Below are 19508 nucleotides of genomic sequence, written 5' to 3'. Positions count from 1 at the left end.
AGCGGAAGTGGCCGTCGGCTGTGGCGGCGGCAGATTCGGTGTGCGCCCGCCGCGTTGGGGAGCGGCTGCGGGGCCCGGCCGCGCTGCCGAGGGAACGGCGGCGCTCCCGCCGCGCGGGTGAGCGTCAGCATCGCTCTCGGGCGGGGCTTTGTCCCCGCCGTGCGGGCCGGCGGCGCGGCCCGGCTCCCAGCCCAGGGCTCTCCCTCTCCTCGGAGACGGCGAGCCCCGGGGGAAGGCCCGGTCTCCGGTTGTTGTAGGGGCGAGGAAAGGCGGGTGTGGAGCCCCGGTCCTGCTCTTGCGAGTTTGCCATAGCGCGCTGGCTCCGGGACCGCAACTCGCCTTACCGTGTTCTGGCTGGGACACGCCTTTTTTCCCTCTGGTGTTTCGCTGGCGCCCAGAGCAACCAGCCTAGGAGGCACAGTCTCTTGTGCGGTTCGCTCGTGTGCAGGTGGCCTCTGTGTGGCTGGCACGACGGCGAAGTCCGGTACTTGTCAGTGACGTTTTTGCATCTCTGCGTAATGTGGTTTTCCCCCCAGCTGCCCGCCCTAAGCAACAGGAGAGTCTAGATTCAATTCGAAGAAATCGAAAGTCTAGTTGTTGGGCGTTTCAAAGACAACGTTTACGGTGTTAACGTACTTGGTAACTTGCACGGGGTAGTTTTTTTTGTTTGGTTTTTTTTTTTTTTTTTTTTTACATTGATTCTTTGAATACCATATGCGGTTTTGAGAATTCTTCTTTGAGCCACTTGCTTAAAGTTGTATGTTATCATATCTTGAAACTTTGTTATACTCGATTTTACTCTTGATAGTCAGCACTCTGTAACTTCTGTAACTAATTCCTACAGACAAAAGCTATGTACCTCATTTTACTGTGTTCACCTTCCCAAGATTTTCTACCAACTTGACTTATTTTTTTTATTTTTATGATCTCTTAAGTTGTTTTGTAGTGACAGTAGTTACCAGTTTTTACATCCAGACGTCTGGTGTAAAAAGAAAGGATTGTTGATACTTTTGGGAAACAGCCTATATGATTAGGCAAAATCCTGTGCGAGTGTCTTCTTGAGTATTTGCATTGCAGATTAAAGCTTCAGTTTTTTGTTAGACTCTTTGAGATTTGTCTTACTATCTAGTTAAATTTGCAAAACCATAGAATGGATCATATTGTAACATAATGCAGGAAGAATAGCTGCCTCAATTTCCAAATAATTGGTTAAATTCTTCCAAGTTTTCAACAATAAGTGTTGTGTACTTTTGTTTAGCCAGCTCTACATTCCTAATAATCTTTCAGATATCTTTGACTTTGGTAGTTTGTCACATTGAAGATTACTGCTTGGTCCTATTTAAAATGAATGAAGATGATGGTTGATTTTAATTGGTATTGAGCTGTAGTTCTGTGCTGTATTGTAATGCTTTGGAAAAAGGAGTGTCTAGAAAGGGGGGGCAAAAACCTTTGAATTTCAGTGGTAATTCTATTGTATTTGTAATTTTGTAATTTTTGTGTACATATTTTTTTTGAACAGACATACTTTCTTATGTTTATTTAATAATCTAAAAGAAGAATAGCATTTAGAATAATGGCAACAGGAGACCTAAATGGAAGTTTAAGAAAGATAGAACAAGGACTTCGCTTGTTAAATTATCCAAGAGATGTGGATTATACAGTGTAAGTGGCAGTGTGGAAATTTATGCTAATATATGACGACAGCAAGACCTCTAAACAAGATATGTATACGTATTAGCATTGCCCCAGTGATAAGTAAGCAGAACATAACTGTGGGAAGTTGGAGTGTGGTATATGTGAACTGGAGTATAAAAGTATGCAGTTTTAGTCTTCTTAGAGCAGTCCTAGAAGTGTATCACTGTCTTGCTCCTCTTCTGCTGTTCTTGCTTTGCTTTGGTTAATCTCTCACCTTTCTAATTTCTTTGTAAGTGCTTGCAAAACTTCCTTCAGGAAGTTTTGTCCTGTAAAGATTAGAAACAAAAAGGTCTTGAATGTTGAGCTGGAAATGCTGGTGGGCTTTAGACTTGACAATGTTTAAGTTATATGAAGATCACAAAAATATTTTTTGAGCATTTTACAAATAACAGCAAAGACTGCTGAATGAGAAATGCCTGGACAAAAAAAACTTAAAATGAAAGATGTTTGGGTATAACATGCTGTCTGTATTGATGCCTTTCAAGTTTTTGAATTCATGTAATGAAAGGCTTTTGTTACCTTCTGCTGTTTCTTAATAATTCTGTTTCTTAATAGGTTAGTGAAGGGTGATCCAGCTGCATTTTTACCTATCATCAGCTATTGTTTTACATCTTTTTCAACTTGCATAGCAGAGCTTCTGGTAAAGTGTGATGTGGAACTGACAGCAAAGAGTGACTTGCGTTTTATCGAAGCTGTTTATAAGGTATCTCTTCATGTTCTTTGCAAAAGAAACGTGGGTTTGACTATAACTTCACAAAAATTAAACATCTACTATGAGTTTTACTAGGAAGTGAAAATTTTTGGCAATGAACATGAATTTTAGTTCTGTTAGGATTTAAGATGAGTACTAAGTCACTGTGTGCAAGTGTTTAGATTTTAATGAAAATAAGCATGTGTCGTTAGCCAAATTTTAATTTTGAGACAGTTGCAGAAACAGTAATATTGTTAGATGTTAGTTTTGAAGAATACAGAAATGTTTATTGGACAATACGATTTATAGAAGTGACCTTGGCAGAAATCTTAACCACCAAAAAAATCACATGAAACTCAAAAAACTGTAATGAAAGCGCAGTTAAGAAATGCAGCTATTTTAAAACACTGTGCCATTTTAATATATAAGGTTGAATACTTAAATGTTTATAAATTGGAATCAAATTCTTAACTGATTGAAAATCACTTTGAACTGTTCTTAAAATATACATGAGCACGTTTTTATGAAAGGTGGATTGATGAATTAAGAAATAGTGGCTTATTCAGACTAGTTTTCCATCTGAGAGACTGCTTTACAGAGGGGTTCTGTGGGAGATTTACTTTGCCCTCTGATGCATTTGCTGAGATTAATACAACTTTTTATTGTGCATTCACTTTAAAAAGCTTTTGGTTTAAGTTTTTTAGTATTAATTTCTGTAGTCATTTGTTTCATGTATCTTAAGACTGTGAGTTAAAGTTTACAAGAGTGATGTGATTGAAGGAGGAGATATGTTTTAAGGCCTTCCTTTCTGGAAGAGGAGGTATGTTTAAAGCCTAGGTAGAAGAAACAGCTATATATATCTTTAAATATATAAAAATAATCAAATGAGAAAAAGCTTAACTGCTGAAGTGCATAATGCAAGAAAAGATTGTAGTAAAATAAGAATATGGGCATGCCATTTCTACAGCAAATTGTGAGGTGATTTTGAAAGTGAAGTAAACTCTTATTTTTTTGCAGTTTCTTCGAGATCAATTTCAGTATAAACCAATTTTAACAAAAGAGCAGTTTCTTCAGTGTGGCTTTGCGGAAAGAAAAATGCAAATTGTTTGTGACATTATTAACTGTGTGGTGAAGAAACATAAGGAGTTGAGTAACTCTAGTAAGGTACTGATCAAATGGTTACCTTTATTGTAAGTTTCTTTTGACATGCTTGATGCTGCAGATAAACTGGCCTTCGGCTTCTGTTTGAAGATGCAGCATTGCTCATGGACCAAATAATGGAAAATTAGTATGAAGTTCCATTGTAAGATTCTTGAATGCTTTCATTCAAGACATGAAGCTGCCAATACTTTGTAGTATTAAAAAAAATATTAGAATGAAGATAAGTCTAATACTTGGTGCCTTTACAGTAAGTGATGCGTTTTCTTTTGCACTTCTTGATACAGTGAACATGTGAATCAATAAACTTTTCAGATGAATTTAAAGGCAAAGCAAAATCATCTGATATGTTGAAGTTCCTTAACAATTTAAACATGACACTTGTATTTGTTTCTCAAATCTGATTATTTTTATCAACGATACTTGTAGTGGCATTTTTTTAATCAGTGTTTGTTGTGTATCAGTCTCTGCTTTAATGAAAACAATTACCAGTCTTTATGTTTTACAGGATTTTGTTTCCTTTGAGTTTATAACAAGTCTTCAGGACTTCTGTATACTTAATTTGTCCGTTTTGAAGACATAACTACATTTTTTTTGTATTTGTTTTACTTTCAAGTCTGGTGCAAGTTGTCTTTTCTATTATAAAACCATCTTTGATGCAACCTAGCATAGCCATTAATGAGTATAAAAGTATGGCGTTCGCTTCTGGGTCTGTGTTCTCTATAAATTTGGGTCATATTTAATTTTTTTTAGACATTATTGTACTACAGAGGTTTAAATGTGTTTGTGTGTGTGTGCCATGAAATATTCCTGACTGTCATTGATGGTGGTAGAAAGTGGGGTGTGGAATCCTGAAAATTTTCCTGTGTTATTTTCTTCTGTTCACTTTGGAGGTTAAATCCCAAACGAGGAAGAAAATCAGACCTTTTAAATCTGAAGTATGGTCAAATTGTGGTAAAGGTCTTGCTGATCCTAGTGGCAGTGCTCTGAATTCCAGACAGGTATGAAAATAATTTTTATGTTTATGTCTGAAGGTTAATCTCATTTGTAGCAACTCAGGCTCCTGCTGAAATTTTTGCTTTTGTTTAGATTTTAGTGCTTAATCAAACCAGTTTTGAGGTGGGCTGATGTTTGTTTGTTTGTTTTTCCCCAAAGTGTGGTTGGCTGAAGTAATAACTGGAATACAGAGGATGTTGCCTCTCTCTTTTACTGAGTAGTTGATTTCAAAGTCTTAGTGGTAATGACCTAGTGCTGTTGTTTGTGCTATATTTGAATTATATCAAGTGTAAGGGACAGCAATGGAAAAAGATAAAATCGGACAAAGAAGCTATATCATGTTTGAAGAGTGAAGTGTGCTTGGCCTAACACGTGTTTTCAACACAGCTTTCAAAACACTTTTTGCTCTTTTGTAAGAATCTGTTCAGCAAAGATTTCATAATGTAGCATTGCTCTTGGCTTTGGTTTTACAAAGGTGAGATGATTATGCATTGAGTAAAAATGATTGTACATTATTCTACTCTTGACATGTGAAGGAGGCAGCTTTCCTAATATTTTCTGCTAAAAGGGTGCAGAATAAAATGGTAGAAAACTTTTAGGACTATGGCTGTCTGTTAATAGGTGGTGATTTCTATTTTTAAGGAAAATACTGCTTTTATCAAGGAAAACTTCACAAATAAAGTATTTGGAATGGCTTCTCTGTCTCTTCTAGTTGTTTAATAGTAGCACTGAATAGATACGTGTGTTTTAAGAATACCCTAGTAGAGCAGAGTTTCAGCTTAACTAAAACATCGAGGAATCTGTACATGTTAAGATGCTTCACAGAACTAGTAATTGTGCATTGTTAATCATTAAGTATTTTATTTTGTTTTGTGACAGTATCATAGGATTTAATCCACCTAGAAAGAATTGCAAAATTTGTTTTCTCTAAGGGAATCCTTCAAAGGAAACTAATGTGTACCTCGTAGGGCTATTTTGCTGACAGTTGTCAAGAAGAAGGGAGAATTCTAATCTTCCTAGCTAAACTTTTTTTCCTTAATGTTTTAATCAGGGTTTTGATGTTGGAACTGTCTATACATACGCATTTCACTGTATGTAGTAACATATTTTCCAGTCCACACTTAGAAATCTAATGGGCCTTACATTAAGGGAAGACATCAATGTCTTCATTACTGTTTATGGAGAGGAAACAAGGTACACAGTATATATGGTGAAGTGTGTGCATATTTATTTTACAGTTCCTTCAAGTCTGTATGATTTTTTTAAACTGCCTGCTGTTGCTTTCTGTATTTTGCAACCAGCTGGGATAAGATAGTTGGATTTAAATAAGTATTAAAATAATAGGTTGTATGTGTCACTACTTGGCTAATTCATTCTTGTAATGAAAAACACCAGCAGTTTGTTGATTTTGTTTGTTTGTTTTTTAACATACTCAAAAGAAGCCTCTAGTCGAACGGCACTCAGGAAAAGAAGTTAGTGGTGACCTTCATCCACTACCCCTTCCAGCACAGGGAGGGAATGAGGAAGAATTGTGCCTAGATCATGATATTGTGGAAGTTAAATGTGAACAAGTAAGAACTTCTATTTTAAGATGCTGTCTGCATGTATTCTTAACCATTTTTTACAGGATTTTTCTAAAGGGATAAAGGTTTTTACATTATAGTTATACTTCAGAAGCATGAGCTGATAGTTATTTAATAAGTGTATTGAAAAAGTTGGAAAAAAGAAAAGTCAGTTTAATTGTACCGTCTCTTTTAAGACACAGTTCTGTCAACAGCTTCTTTTAAAAGCTGAGTTCCCTGAATAGGCATATTTTGGTAATACTGGAAGAAAAATAATTTTATAATGTAGCAGGATGTGGTTACTGAACTTGAAGATTGCACTTAATTTGTTTGATCAAATGATGAATTGTATCTGTTTTGAAATTAGAGGACATGTTCTTATTGATATTTTCAGGTCATAGAAGATAATTTAGAAATTGAGTTTTTAAAGAATCAGCTTGCGGATTTCCAGGAAAAGCTTCATAAGCTAGATTGGATGGAAGATAAGCTACGAGTTTTAGAAGAGAAACTGCAAGGGAAGGTGATCATAGATGAGAAGGACTGGAATAACCTATTGAATCGAGTTTTGCTTCTTGAAACAGAACTGTTGTTACAATCCAAAAAGGTATGCTAACTTCTTTTAATTGTATAACAAAAATTGCCCAGACACAATCTTGTTGGTCTGTTTCTGCCCTCCCTGCCTCTCGATGTGTTTTTTCACTGGTTTTAAAAGCATGATCTGAATGGAAGTGCTGTTTATGAAGTTGATGGTATTTTTTTCTTAACTGTTAAATTCTATTTTCCCATACTCTATGAACCAAAGCTCTCCATTGGAAACTGTTTCTTTGTAGAAATATGTTCTCATTAGTAATGATTCAATGTCATTTTGTTTACTACTGAAGTTATAGAAGGAAGTTTTTGAACATAGAGTCTTCATTCTATACAACTGACAAAAATAGATGACATGCACAGTGGAAAATGCAGGGTTAATCAAAAAGTTAATTCTTATTTTAATCCTATTTTTAATTTGTGGGTCCTTGAAATTTCTACGCTAATCAGTGGGGTTTTTTCTCCTATTTCCACTCTCTTCCCCCACTTCCTATTTCTTGTCAGTGATCTTCATTGTATTTTTAAATGTATGAAAGCACTACAGTTGTGGTGTGGCTACATTTGGCATAGCAAGTAAAACCTCTTGTTGCATTAAGACTCCTGGGTTATTTTTCATGCTGCTGAAAGGTCTGTGTGTGCACTTTATGTAATTTGAGATATGTACACATGTAAATATTTTGAGTTGCAGTGACCCATAGCATCACTTTGAAATTAATCACGTGATCCAAAAACTGCATTCTCACATGCACGTTGTGTATCCTTCAGATACTGTCAGATGCTCTCCCTAGAAGTTGAGAACCCTTGTGGAAAATAGTTGATCAGTGTTGTGTTTTTCTCTGCAGTTGTAAAACTGCTGAATTTGTTCATAACCAGAAGCTCTGTGCATGTTGCTGACCCCACAAATTTGAAAATGTTGCTAATATTTGTATGCAAGACATGTTTTACTGTGTGCCTTGAAAGTGTGGTGGTTATGCAAAGTTTTGAAATGGACAGGTGTTCAGACTGATCACTAGGTTATTTCTAAAGGCTGTAGCTCAGTTAGTAAGGATGGATATTCTCAGACACTTTATAAAAAAGAGTAGCTCTAGTAATTTACTATCTGAATTCAGATTCTTATGGATCAGTAGACATATGTCCAAATAATACCACCAATGATAATGTTTTTTTTCTGGCAGCAGTCTCAAGAGGCTTTCAGGTGAACAGCCACAGATAGTTTTTCTCCTGTTTCAAATGTATTCTTTTCAAGAAATTATTTTAGCACATGGGAAAGCTTGTGTTTCAGACTAGATTTGTTCTTTATTTTTGTAAATTTGGTTTATTACTGCTTCAGTAATATGTTTATTGCAGTTGTTCGTATGGTTGGGATAGTATTTGGAAAATACTCTCAAAAATACTGCTCAGAAACTTCTAGTGAGATAATTATATTTCTGTACTGCATGTTACTGAAAGAATTCACCTGCAGAAACAAGTTAAATTATAGTTCTGTGTGTCATTGTTGCTGGTCTTTTTTCAAAGCAAAGTTAACTGGTTTTACATATATAAATATACAAGGCTGTTTATATATGTATAAATAGTCTCCAAAACTAACTGTTTTGCAAATAGACATTTGAAAACTGCTAAGAAATAATCCTTTGGGCCACAGAATTTCTGCTTTTTTGTTTCATGAAATTGGATCCAAGTCATGTTTCACGCATACAGAACAATTCAGAATTACTCGTCCCTTACTTGTGCACTTTTCAGGGAATTTTTGGCATCTAGCCAGCATAGCAGGAGCACTCTAAGATCTGTCTCTTGTTGTTGTCAAAGTAGCAGCAGCTGTGCATTTAGCTCTGGGAAAGTCTGAAAGCTACTAAATCCATTTCAATGAAAGGAATTGAGCAGGCATAGTCAGTGCAGACTCTATTTTTGTATTTGTGAAGAGATAGACATTATTACAGGTTTTTTCCATTGTTTCCCTATACAATACCTACTATTTCTCCCTCATTCATTTATTTGGGTATAGTATTCCCCTGTTAGCCTATGTAGTTGATTCACAATACGAAGTGACATATTTTAAAGGCTGAGATGTCAAACCATAATGATAACTCATTGGTAAAAAATGTCTGATTGTTTTTTGAGTGTTGCATTGTTTTACTTTGAAATTAGAAAGGTGAACTCGAAAATACTATTGTTTCCTTCCTTATGAACAACCTTTTTAAAGTTAAGATTGATTTAAACTGAGAACATTTCTTAAAAGAGCCCTCTCTCATTTAGAAGCCTGGGAAACCAGCTTAAAATAGCCTTCTGAGTTCCAGGCATTTAAGTGGAATGAATTTGAGTTAGTCTGTAGGCTATTTTTCAGAACTGAGGACTGTATTTTTGAATAACAGCCAGCGGTAGAAGGCACACTTATTTTGTTAAGCTAATGGCAACCAATGTTGAGATGTAATGATTAGTACAGTCTAAGAGCAGTCTGATTGTCCATTCTACTCATACCTAAGTTATATGCACTGTATCTTGGCCTGGTTTCGACCTCTTTATGAACAGCAATACTGATAGGAAAAAAATCCCCATGAAATGGACTACTGTTTTAATGAAGCATATATATGGAAATGTTGAGTTTTTTTAGTCCTATGAAGATATTTGTGTAGTGCCAACGTTTCTGGATGGTGTAGCAAAAAAATGCATACATACTTAGTACTTAAATATACTTTTGTTCAGTCAGAAGATGATTTAGGCAGGATGTATGGCTAAAATGCAGTAAACTTGTATTTCAGAGAGACTTACCTAAAGAGCTCAGCAATATAAATCAAGAAAGTACTTCTAGAAGCATTCCAGTTTCTCTTGGTGAGTATTAATGATTTTCCTTTTAATTAACATAAATATGCTAAACACTTCTTGCTGACCTTGACTAAAATAGTTTAAGTAGATAACTGCAATTTAATGCCTCTGAATTTAAAACCGTACTGCAGATTAGAAGTTAACCTTCTCCTCATTTCAAGTTTCTAACTTACTCTGTAGAAGATTCAGTTGCTATAGCATAGTAAGTAATAGTTAGAAATAGCTACTAAAAATATTAGAGATGCAAATTTAATTAAGGTGCTGTTACTAAAGCTGTGAAAAACAATACTGTCATCTGAACTTTAAAGCAGTTATCATCATGTTTTAAAAATGCTCTGTTCTTAAGCACAAATTGAGTTATTTTTACTGCCACTAGTATGTTTTAAGTTGCTGTGTTGTTTTTCAGCTCACTATTGAATGTTTTCTATATTTCATCCCTGAAGCACTAAGCAGCTATCCAACTGGCATTTTTGTTAAACTTTCTTATTTTGAAGAGAAAGACAAAATCTTTTTCTTCCATTTCCAACTTCCACTTAATTTTGATAACATAACAAGAAGTGAGCGAAGCCTTAACTGGGAAAGAAGTTAAAAGCATTGCCTAGGCCATGAGTGATTCTTCTGTCTTCCTCAATGGTAGCCCTTTAGCCCTTAGCTCTGTTAGCTCCCTTAGCTCCCCCTGTTCTTCACTGACTTGGTCTGTTTCCCTTGTGGCAGCTGTTATTCTTACCACCCATGGTAAGGAGGATATTCTATTTTCCGTTCTCACAAATTAGGCATTTTTGTCCAGCGTTGAGCTCTTGAATTGTAATTAAAAGGGAGTCTCAGTAATTCAGTTTCCATGGAAATTAGGAAAGCGGCGTCTTGGTTATGTCAAAGCTTGTTTTTATTGTGGGGTCTCAGAAATGGGACCTTCATTTTACAGGGCATAGAAATCTTGCAGCATGTTTACTTCCTTTGAAAAGTTTAGTGGTGTGTTACTGACACTTGAGAACTTTGTAGTGAGTAAACAGGCAGATGGTCTGTAAAAGAGAATTTTCATATTTTCAGACTCTTCAAATTCTTCTGAATTTGTTATTCCTGCTTTTCTAAAATTCAGGAAATTTTAGGCATAAGAGTTATTGGGACAGTCTTAAGTCTTTTATCTGAGAAGTAGCGTACTTGGAATACTTTCAGGCTCTTTTTCATTGTAGCACTCTTCAGAAATCACAGATGTACAGAATAAACAATTTTTAATTTTAGGTATTTAAAACCAATTTAATATGAATTTTAGATAAAAAATAGTGTCGCTAAGTATGTTCCAAAGGTATGATGTATATAGATGGTGACATTACTAAAAAAATAGGTATGGGAAAACTTTTTTTTTCTAGATACTAAGTTCTCTTCCCTGACAAGAGTAATCTAAAATTGCAGAGAATATCACAGCCTTCCAAAAGAAAAAAAAAAAAATTCTGCTGCTTATAAGACAGGTTACTTAGCAGAAATTAAAGACATGTTTGAACAGGCAGTTTACAATAAAAATGATGTAAACCATATGAAATTACTATTAAATGTTTGGCACTGTAATCAAATGTTCCTAAGCTTTGATTTTACTCTAATCAGTAGAAAATAATCTTCTTAGTAATCTTTGGAGTTTGCTTTGTGTATATTATATGTATTATACATCGTGTAATACTGCACTTGTTTTAAAAAAATGAGAAGCCTATTTTGGACTCTCATAGTAGCTTTTTCTTTTCCCTCTCTAAACAATGCATTCTCTTCTGTTATTACATACTGTAAATCAAGTTATTTGATAGCTGACCTTGCAAAAGAGAGCAAAAAGGCAAAGGTGACATAAAACTGAGTATTTCTCTATAGATACAGAGAGGAATGAGGAGATGCCAGAGAGTCATCTTCAGTCGTCTGGATGCAGTTCACTATTATCCACAGACCAATCTCCCAAAGACATGACCATTAATTCTTGTGATCTGACAGACATTTCAAAGGTAACTAAAACTGGTGAATGCTCAGTAGATTTCCTTTGAGGTCAAGAGAACAAGTAAGCACTGGTTTTAGTTGTATATACGGATGGAAAAACAAGGAAACTATGCAAAACTACATCTAGGTCTGTCTCATAAAAATACTTTTATATATAAACAGTGCTTAAAGTTACATTTTCTCTGAATTTTAAGTTGAAAGTCCATCTGAAGAATGTCAGCTTTGAAGAGTTTACTAACTTTGTTGCTTTTAAATTGTAGGAGACAATAAGGCAAAGAATGGAAAAGATAAGTAAAATGTAAGTAATAGGAAAGGGCAGCAGGAATTTATTTCCCAGGAGGGAGTTGTACTGGACTAAGGCATACAGAGAATGTACATATGTGTTCCAAACCTCAAAGGTCTCTACGTCAGGTGTGGCATTTCCTTATGGCTTTACTGGATAATAAATCCACTTACAGTTCTGTATTTGCAGGATGAGTCACTGTTTTGGTTTCTAAAAAGCAATAGAAAGCACTCTTAATAGTATTAACTAGAGATTAAAGAGTGTTTAGAGTTTGGTTGATAAGAAATAGGAATATTATTTATCTCCTGATTGAAATTCCCTGGTAGTTGCAACTTTTCTTCCTGAAAAATAACTACGTTACCTTAACTGGCTTTTATTGTTTAAGGAAAAGTAAAACCAATTTCACCCTAAGCATTACAATAACTGTATTAAGATGAATTTTGTATTAATCCTGAGATCTCTAATGAAATTTTTTGTTATATTTTTATTATATTTGAAGAGAAATGCGTTGCTCTATAATGTTTCTCTAGCAAGAGATTTCTGTTCTCCAAGTGCGTGGCCTATAAAAAGCTCTAGCCTTTTCTGTGATTTTAATTTTATTCTGTGCGTTGCTTCTTTCTTTGTGTACCTAGGGTTTATTGTTATATGGTAGGCATTTAAAATAGGAACCAATTGCAGAGGAAAAGGGGGGGGTGAGAGAAAACTTACGGTTTCATGCTGCTTGTTAGTATTTTAGGTAATTAGAAAGTTAGAAGCAAGCCAGTTATTTCTTACCTTATTTTATTAAACACATGTAAACAAAATTTATTTTCAGAATTGAAGAAACCTTCAAATTGCTCAAAACACCAAGTCCACATCTGGGAATACCTGAAAGCACAGGTCTTCAGACCTGGTCTCTGCAGACTTATGGATACCAGAAGTAATATGTATATTTGTACAGCATTAAATTTTTAATATATCAAATTTATAATGATCACCAGTGCTTTTATTTCGTTGAATAAGTATTTTACTCATGCATCTGTGTATGGATTTCCCTCCCCACGACCACAATTTTAGGTTTTAAAGACTGTACACATAGCTTCTTCCCCCCTCCTTGCTCTTTTTGTAAATTTAAGTCATTACAGGAGTGTATTCTTGTGTTGACATTTGTTAGCAGTGTGCTAAGTAATATGTTTTTTAAAGTGCGGGCTTGAGGACCATGGTTTACATCCTGTTGGAAACATTCCAGCTGTAACTTTCATATTACACCCAAGAGGCATTCTTACATACCATCTTACCATCTGTACTGTTGAATAAGTCTTAATAAAAAACTTACATACACAGTTTCAAATATGTACCTTTCTTGCTTTTTTTTTATTTTTAAATATAAGTTTTCATGCTGAGCTGGAGAGCACCAACACTTTATGGCTTCCATTAACGCTGACAAAGTGAGGGTCAGTTTGATCCTAAACACTAAAATGTGCAAGTAAGTCCACAGACTTTGACTGCAAGAGATGTGTTGAGTGTTTTAGTGCTCTTACCCAACGCATTTTAAGACCAGCAGCACAGATGGAGACCAGCCAGTATACAAAGAAACACAACATTTTCATTATTTGAAGCCATATTAAGATTTCTGTTTAGAGACATAAGTAGATGTAAGACTTCCATAAACATATGATCAAACCAAAGATGTGTGAGGCTTGGTAAGATTTATTTATTTATTACTTTTTGTAAATTGGTAGCCTGTCATATCAAGGTTCCTTTGTTTTAATACTTCACTTAAAAAGATTTTTTGGAGTTTAATATTACAAAAGAATTACAATTTTTTTTGGGCACAGTTTGCAGATGAAGGCAAAAGCAGGTATTTGACATCCTGTAAAAAGTGATTTCTGTGTTTTAACAATAATTATGATTTTTTTGATAACCATATTGAATATAAATGGACTTTATTTTAAACAGAAACAGAAGAACTTATGGTGATCTGTTATGTTACATAAACTAGTTCAGGTTTTTTTTGATTTCTGCAAAGGACTTTTTCAGTTGTTTAAAAATAAAAGAAACTAAAAAGATTTGAAAATTACATAGTAGGAATGTGTTTTGCTTCTTAATTGAAAATAGGCCTTGCAAATCACTGTTCATTATTCTAACAATGAAATGAAATGAGGTTTTCTTCTAAATGTTAGAGCAATTAATGTCTTAAAATAGGACTACAGCCCCATCTTGTGGAAATCTTTATAAAGTCATCAAAGAGGTAAAAATTAATATTTCTGTCTGCTTTAAGTCGCTATGGTCAAATATTTTGAATTATCTCTTTTATTTTTCCTCTTTGTCTTGGAGTCAAAGAGGCTTTTATGTTCAGTAAGATATTCATTCTCTATGATATTTGATAATGTTTGTGTCAGGAACCAGAGGAATGAATCTGTTGTTTGTTGATGTCATGGCAAAAATGAGAAGTGTTAGTCAACATACTTGATTCAAGTTACAGAGACTTATCATTGAATGCATCTGGGGAATGCAGCAAGTGTTAGAAAAAGAACTTTCTCTATGTGTGCAATGCAATATCATCTCTATTCAGTGGTACAAAGTTGAAAATCCCAAGTTGTTCAACTATTTCCTCCTTCCAGCAGCTTATATAGTCATGAAAAGCTAAAATCACGGATATGGACAAACTGAAGTTGGAGAAGTGCATTATTGTCTTGTAAAGGTTAATTTTTCTGGAGAAACAGGAAAGTAAGATGATCAAAATATGTTAGAAGCTACTAATTGTGGAATTTACATAGTTAACTTTTTATTAGAGATGCTTAAAATTCTTTACTAATCACTAGTGAACTGGACTTGAAACAGCTTTTTTCTATCAGCTGCTTGTTTTGACATTGGAAGTTAGGCATAATTTCAAACAGTTGCAATTGTAAAGTATTCTACCTTAAAATTATTTATTTGCTAATTATTTACAGTTATCTTTTCAAACACTTTATGCCACGTATAGTTCCTGTTCAGTTTTTTTTCTGGGATCTTTTTTAACTCTGTGTGATGAAAATATCTTAATTCACTTATAATCCTCAGACAGTAAATTATGCTTCCTCAGGAAAAGTATTATATCTGCAAAAATTGTTTAATGATGGTATTTTGCTTCTGTATGTAGGCGGATTTCTGTGTGCTAAAGGTCTGTGTTGTGGTCTTTGGGACAATGCACTCTGTCACCTGTGCCAGAAGGGTGCTGGTTAAAACACTTTTAACTCGAGTGTCCCAAACGGGGAAAAGAAGTTGTATCAAAACTGTGATACTCCTTCACCTGAGCATCTTACAGCTTATTTAATGAGGAGTAGTAAACTTAGTATCTCTGTTTAAGCAATGTGACCTTACCTGAGAGAAAAATGCTGTTATCAGTCATTGCAAAACTCATTGTCTTTAGACAATCTCTTTAGAACAGATGCTTGATTTGGAAGTAGTGAGGCTTTTTACTCTCTGGGAGCAAACTGCTCTAGTTACAGGTTAACAACAATTAGCATTAGCGTGGAGCACTGGTGTTCTAACACAGCATTGTGTATTGGTTTTCCCTTCCCCTTTCCCTTTGCCATTTTATTGTAAAGAAAACTTACGCTGTAAAGCAAAATCACTTGATGATAGACGCAAAATCAACAGAAATATAATTTTTCCAATGTTAGGTTTGTCTTTAGTTTTTAGCATAAGCAATGTCAAAGAATATTATACTTCAGGGTATTTTAATCAAAGGTGTAATTATATTTCTAAAACATACTGCAAGGTCTTCATAAACTTTCACACTTGTGTGTCTGTTCTCTTCTTACCTGGTGTTGCTGCACTGCATTGAGTGCATGTTGAAATATGAACTGGGATTAAGAGTTAGAGAGCCTTGAATACTTTCCATGAATGCTGAGAATAGTTTCACAAAGCTGAAGTTTTTGGCAGCTTAAGGGATTTCCTCCCAGTGCTGATCATTCCCATCTGTCTGTGTTATCAACTGTGTTTTGTAACTGATGTGACTTAAATATACTTTTCTGAAAATAAATAGTGAGGGGTATTGGTTGTAATTTTTGGGGTGGTCTTTTTTTTTTTTTTATTTTTTCTCATTCACGTCAGCTCTGTGATCAGCTTATGACATTGCATCCAAATGTTTGTGCCTGAACTTTCAGTTGGAGCAGCCTGCTGTGCTGTCAACAGCTGCAACAGGAGAGAGAATGGGTCAAGCTGGTGTTTTACTGGTGAAGGATATCTTTCTCTAGAAGTGGAGAAGTTCCTATGCAAAGTCCAAATGTGCATATTCATAAAAATTTGTTTAATTTATTTTTGAATTGACTGAATGAAAGAGCAAATGTGTGTCTGAGAAAAACATGGAAAATAGGATTAAAGGAAATCTAAATCTACAATTTGGAATTGGGTCAGTTTTCAAGAGTTGAAATAGCTCTGTTTATTACGTGTGCTGGTGTTATTTATTTATTTTTTTTTCCCTTGGCCAGTTTTTTTGGATTTAGAGCCTTATTTTTCATATGTTCAAAAAAACCTGAAAAACCCAACCCTTTCTTTGCTGTGTAAAAATGACTGTAAAATATACAGGCAAATGCAAACCCAATCCTTGGGGAATATTCTTTGAAATCTTTTGTATTGTGTAATAAACGTGTGAATGTGTAACACATTTAAAATATTTCACGTAGGCAATCACACTGTATTATAAAAATAGGAAACAAACTCTTCTTTCAACCGTAGTTTAACTGTAGTGATAAACTAGGCAATATAGTTAATGGAGTTTGAAGCATTTCATTGCTGCCAATATAAGCAAGTTTCAATATACGTGAAGACTCTCCAGTTATTTTTAGTGTGTGTTCATTGCTCCATAGGTGATCAAGTAGAATGCACAGTGCCTTTCTTGTCATACTGACTGATGATCTGGTATTGCATAGTCTTTGTCCCTGTATTGTTGTGTAAGACACTGATAGTAATTTCTTTGTCTGCTTTCTCCAACTGCAAAATTAAGAGATTCCCCTTGTTTTTATCTTGAGTATGATGTGGTTTGGTTCATTGTTTATGCCCACTAAGAATTACTTAGGAAAAAAGCTAATGGTAAAAAATGTAGTCTGTTTTTTTCTTGTAATTGAAACCATCCCATTGGAACCTATTGAAGGAACTAAGGGTAAGTTCATGAACTTACTCAAGCTTATGTATTAGTGGTAACTTAGGCTCCGACTTCTTGTAGTTATAAAAGCGGTTGACAGCTGTGATAATTTCAGTTAAAGTAGTTGTGCTTTTGTGTGAACTACAGAAAAGTAGGTGCTGATATGGTGGAAGATTACTAGCCTGAATACTTTTATCAAGTTCCATTTTAAGCTGAGATATAACAATTTAAGATCAGTGACTCAAATTTTCTGTAGGTTTTTCCATATATCACTGTTAGAACATTTCTGCATTCTCTATATTACATATAGCCTTTTTCATGAAGATACACCAGCAAACAATATATTGCCTTAAGTATTTTGTGATTGAACATCATATTCAAAACTGCAAATTCTTTTTGTTTGAAACTGACTTGGACTTACGTAATACTGTGTTGATGCACTGATCATGAATTGTCTTGAGTATGAAATATACACAGGGAAGGGATACAACTGTTACGTTACTTTTGCACAGAAAGAACAAAAGGCAGTTATTCTAGTGATTGAGAAGGCACTGAGATTAATATTATTTCATAGTTGTTTTAAAGGCTTCAGCCTTGAGTGGAAGTATTTTTGTTACAGGCATGTCTTTGATAAGTGTTTGGATTTTAAGTGAGTTTTCTAATGGTGTTGCCCCCATTTTAAAGATTGACATAAATATGTACTAACTAATACTGATCTAGTACTACAAGCAGGAACAATGATCTGTAGGTGTTCTGGTAAGGTTTGTAAGCTTTGCCATACAGGTGTAATTTCACTTTAGCAATAAAAGATAAGTTATCTGTGAATCCCTTCTTACTTAAGGGGAGAAGCTGTCTTGAGTAAAGAGCAAACTGAAGTCATAATAGAGATGAGGCCTTGAAATATCAAAACCCAGAATATGGAGGTCTTTTCTGGTTATTGAAGTAAGGTCCACAGGAGATTCCTCTGGAGGAGATAAAAATGGAACTAGAAGGGAAGCTGTAAAAAGGCTCTGGATGAACCAAAAGTGGGTGTCAGCAGGACGTATTTTATTTAAGTAACGCTTTAGAAGTTACTTTCAGAATGTAATGTATCTGACAATCAAAAGGATCCGGATGAACCAAAAGTGGGTGTCAGCAGGACGTATTTTATTTAAGTAACGCTTTAGAAGTTACTTTCAGAATGTAATGTATCTGACAATCAAGCAGCACAAAATACCAAGGAGGTGCATTTAATGGAAAGTATACTCATGTTGAGAACCATTTGAAATTAAAACAGCTCAAATGAGTAGGAAAAATACACTATAGTATGGTGGTCATATGCGTAAGACAGGGTTAGCTACCATAACCACATGAACAGACCAAGCAACCTTGTGGCTGCATACCTAATACACAAGTGCTTAGATCAAAATTGTTTCCAACCTGCTCTGGGCAGATCTGTTGTCTCAATCCTTCATACCCTACACTGGGCACCAGTTAAGGCTGTCCTGGTTTAAGAATGATATTCCCCAATTCAGTGCCCCCACTGAGACTCTCCAAAACCACACTGCTGCTCGCTTTCCCTGTTTTGCCCTCCCCTTTCCTGCTGGGTGGGATGGAGTTGAGAATTGGAGGCAAAAAAGGCAAAGATGATGGGCTGAGACAAGAACAATTTACTAGGAACAGAATGAGATAAGAAAAAGTACAGTAATAGCAACAGCATTAATAACCAAAGGGTTCAAAAGAGAGAGTGATTCCATGCAAAATGCTCACTGAGCCCAGAAAGAACCCCTTCTCCCTGGACAAGTGTCCATTTCCCCTGCCCTCAGCAATGAGGTGAGGTGGTATGGAAGAACCTCCATGTCCTAATCACACCCTCGCCCTGCTACTGCAAAAAATTAACCCTGTCCTGGCTGGAACCCGGTTAGACAGCAATATTGCTTCAGCAAATGATTTCATAAACCTTTAATCAATGAAAGAAGGTGGAATGTGACAGTATCTTGAATCTTGTACAAATCACAGACATGTAAATAAGATGAGAAAACTTAATTTGACAGGTTATCTAAAACTGCCCAGGTGTCAGAGAGGGTTTTTGAGCTTTAGGTAGTAGACCTTTCAGACCTGTGCTGACTGACCTGAGCAGCACACTTTAGCACATAGCAAACTTTAAAATGTCCGCCGAAGTTGTCTTGGTTACTCATTTAGCTCCTCATTTACAGTGTCTTGCATTTTTATCACCATTTGAGTCCCATCAGGCATGCTAACAGTATTTATTTCTGTTAAGCTTATGTATTTAATGTTTGGGGGTAGGGGAGCGGAGAATGATTGTTGGGGATTTTGTTGTCCACCTGAGTGAGGTTTAATGTGAACACTTAAACCACAGCTGTACTCAGAAGCATTAGGTAGCTCAGGTAATCACTCTAAGTCCATGTAAATAAAATTGTAACTGCAGCCAGTGCGAGCATTCCTAAGTTATCAGTAAATTCAGGAGCTCAGGTCCTGGCTTGTTGCTGGGGCTAATGTTGAGGTCAGCACAGGCTACAGGACCCAGGAAGTTTGTGAGTCAGAACATGCCAATCTCTGTTGCAGTAACTGTGCTCTTGCTGATAACTGGGCTAGTTTGGTAATTCCAGTCTTAACATCTTGGACAGCAGCATA

The 19508-nt window shown here is 35.4% G+C and overlaps 1 protein-coding gene across 6 annotated transcripts; it reads left to right on the top strand.

Annotated features, from left to right (window-relative positions):
• Positions 1–13: 13 nt before the first annotated feature.
• Positions 14–13099, top strand: CEP44 (centrosomal protein 44). Of its 6 annotated transcripts, none has more exons than XM_032110427.1 (11): positions 14–117; positions 1520–1662; positions 2251–2398; positions 3404–3550; positions 4438–4545; positions 5983–6111; positions 6497–6706; positions 9447–9516; positions 11365–11492; positions 11745–11782; positions 12582–13099. In XM_032110427.1, the coding sequence occupies exons 2-11, from the start codon at positions 1574–1576 to the stop codon at positions 12688–12690; spliced, it is 1176 nt and encodes a 391-aa protein (XP_031966318.1). In that variant the 5' UTR covers positions 14–117; positions 1520–1573; the 3' UTR covers positions 12691–13099. The 6 variants fall into 6 exon arrangements, with proteins under 6 accessions (XP_031966318.1, XP_031966315.1, XP_031966320.1 ...); XM_032110424.1 differs by having other exon boundaries at positions 15–117; positions 5980–6111; XM_032110426.1 differs by lacking the exon at positions 14–117 and adding an exon at positions 133–484 and having other exon boundaries at positions 5980–6111.
• The last annotated feature ends 6409 nt before the right edge of the window (positions 13100–19508 follow it).

Source organism: Corvus moneduloides, chromosome 5 (genome assembly GCF_009650955.1).
Source record: "Corvus moneduloides isolate bCorMon1 chromosome 5, bCorMon1.pri, whole genome shotgun sequence".
Taxonomy (NCBI): Eukaryota; Metazoa; Chordata; class Aves; order Passeriformes; family Corvidae; genus Corvus; species Corvus moneduloides.
The sequence above is the reverse complement of the archived record's forward strand: the minus strand, read 5'-3'. Positions and strand labels throughout refer to the sequence as shown.

Bases quoted from the DNA above. Each gene is read 5' to 3' on its own strand.
- CEP44 (XM_032110424.1), top strand. From the start codon at position 1,574: ATGGCAACAGGAGACCTAAATGGAAGTTTAAGAAAGATAGAACAAGGA. The intron at 2,399-3,403 runs GTATCTCTTCAT...ATTTTTTTGCAG, and splicing joins TTATCGAAGCTGTTTATAAG to TTTCTTCGAGATCAATTTCA. The intron at 6,112-6,496 runs GTAAGAACTTCT...TGATATTTTCAG, and splicing joins TGGAAGTTAAATGTGAACAA to GTCATAGAAGATAATTTAGA.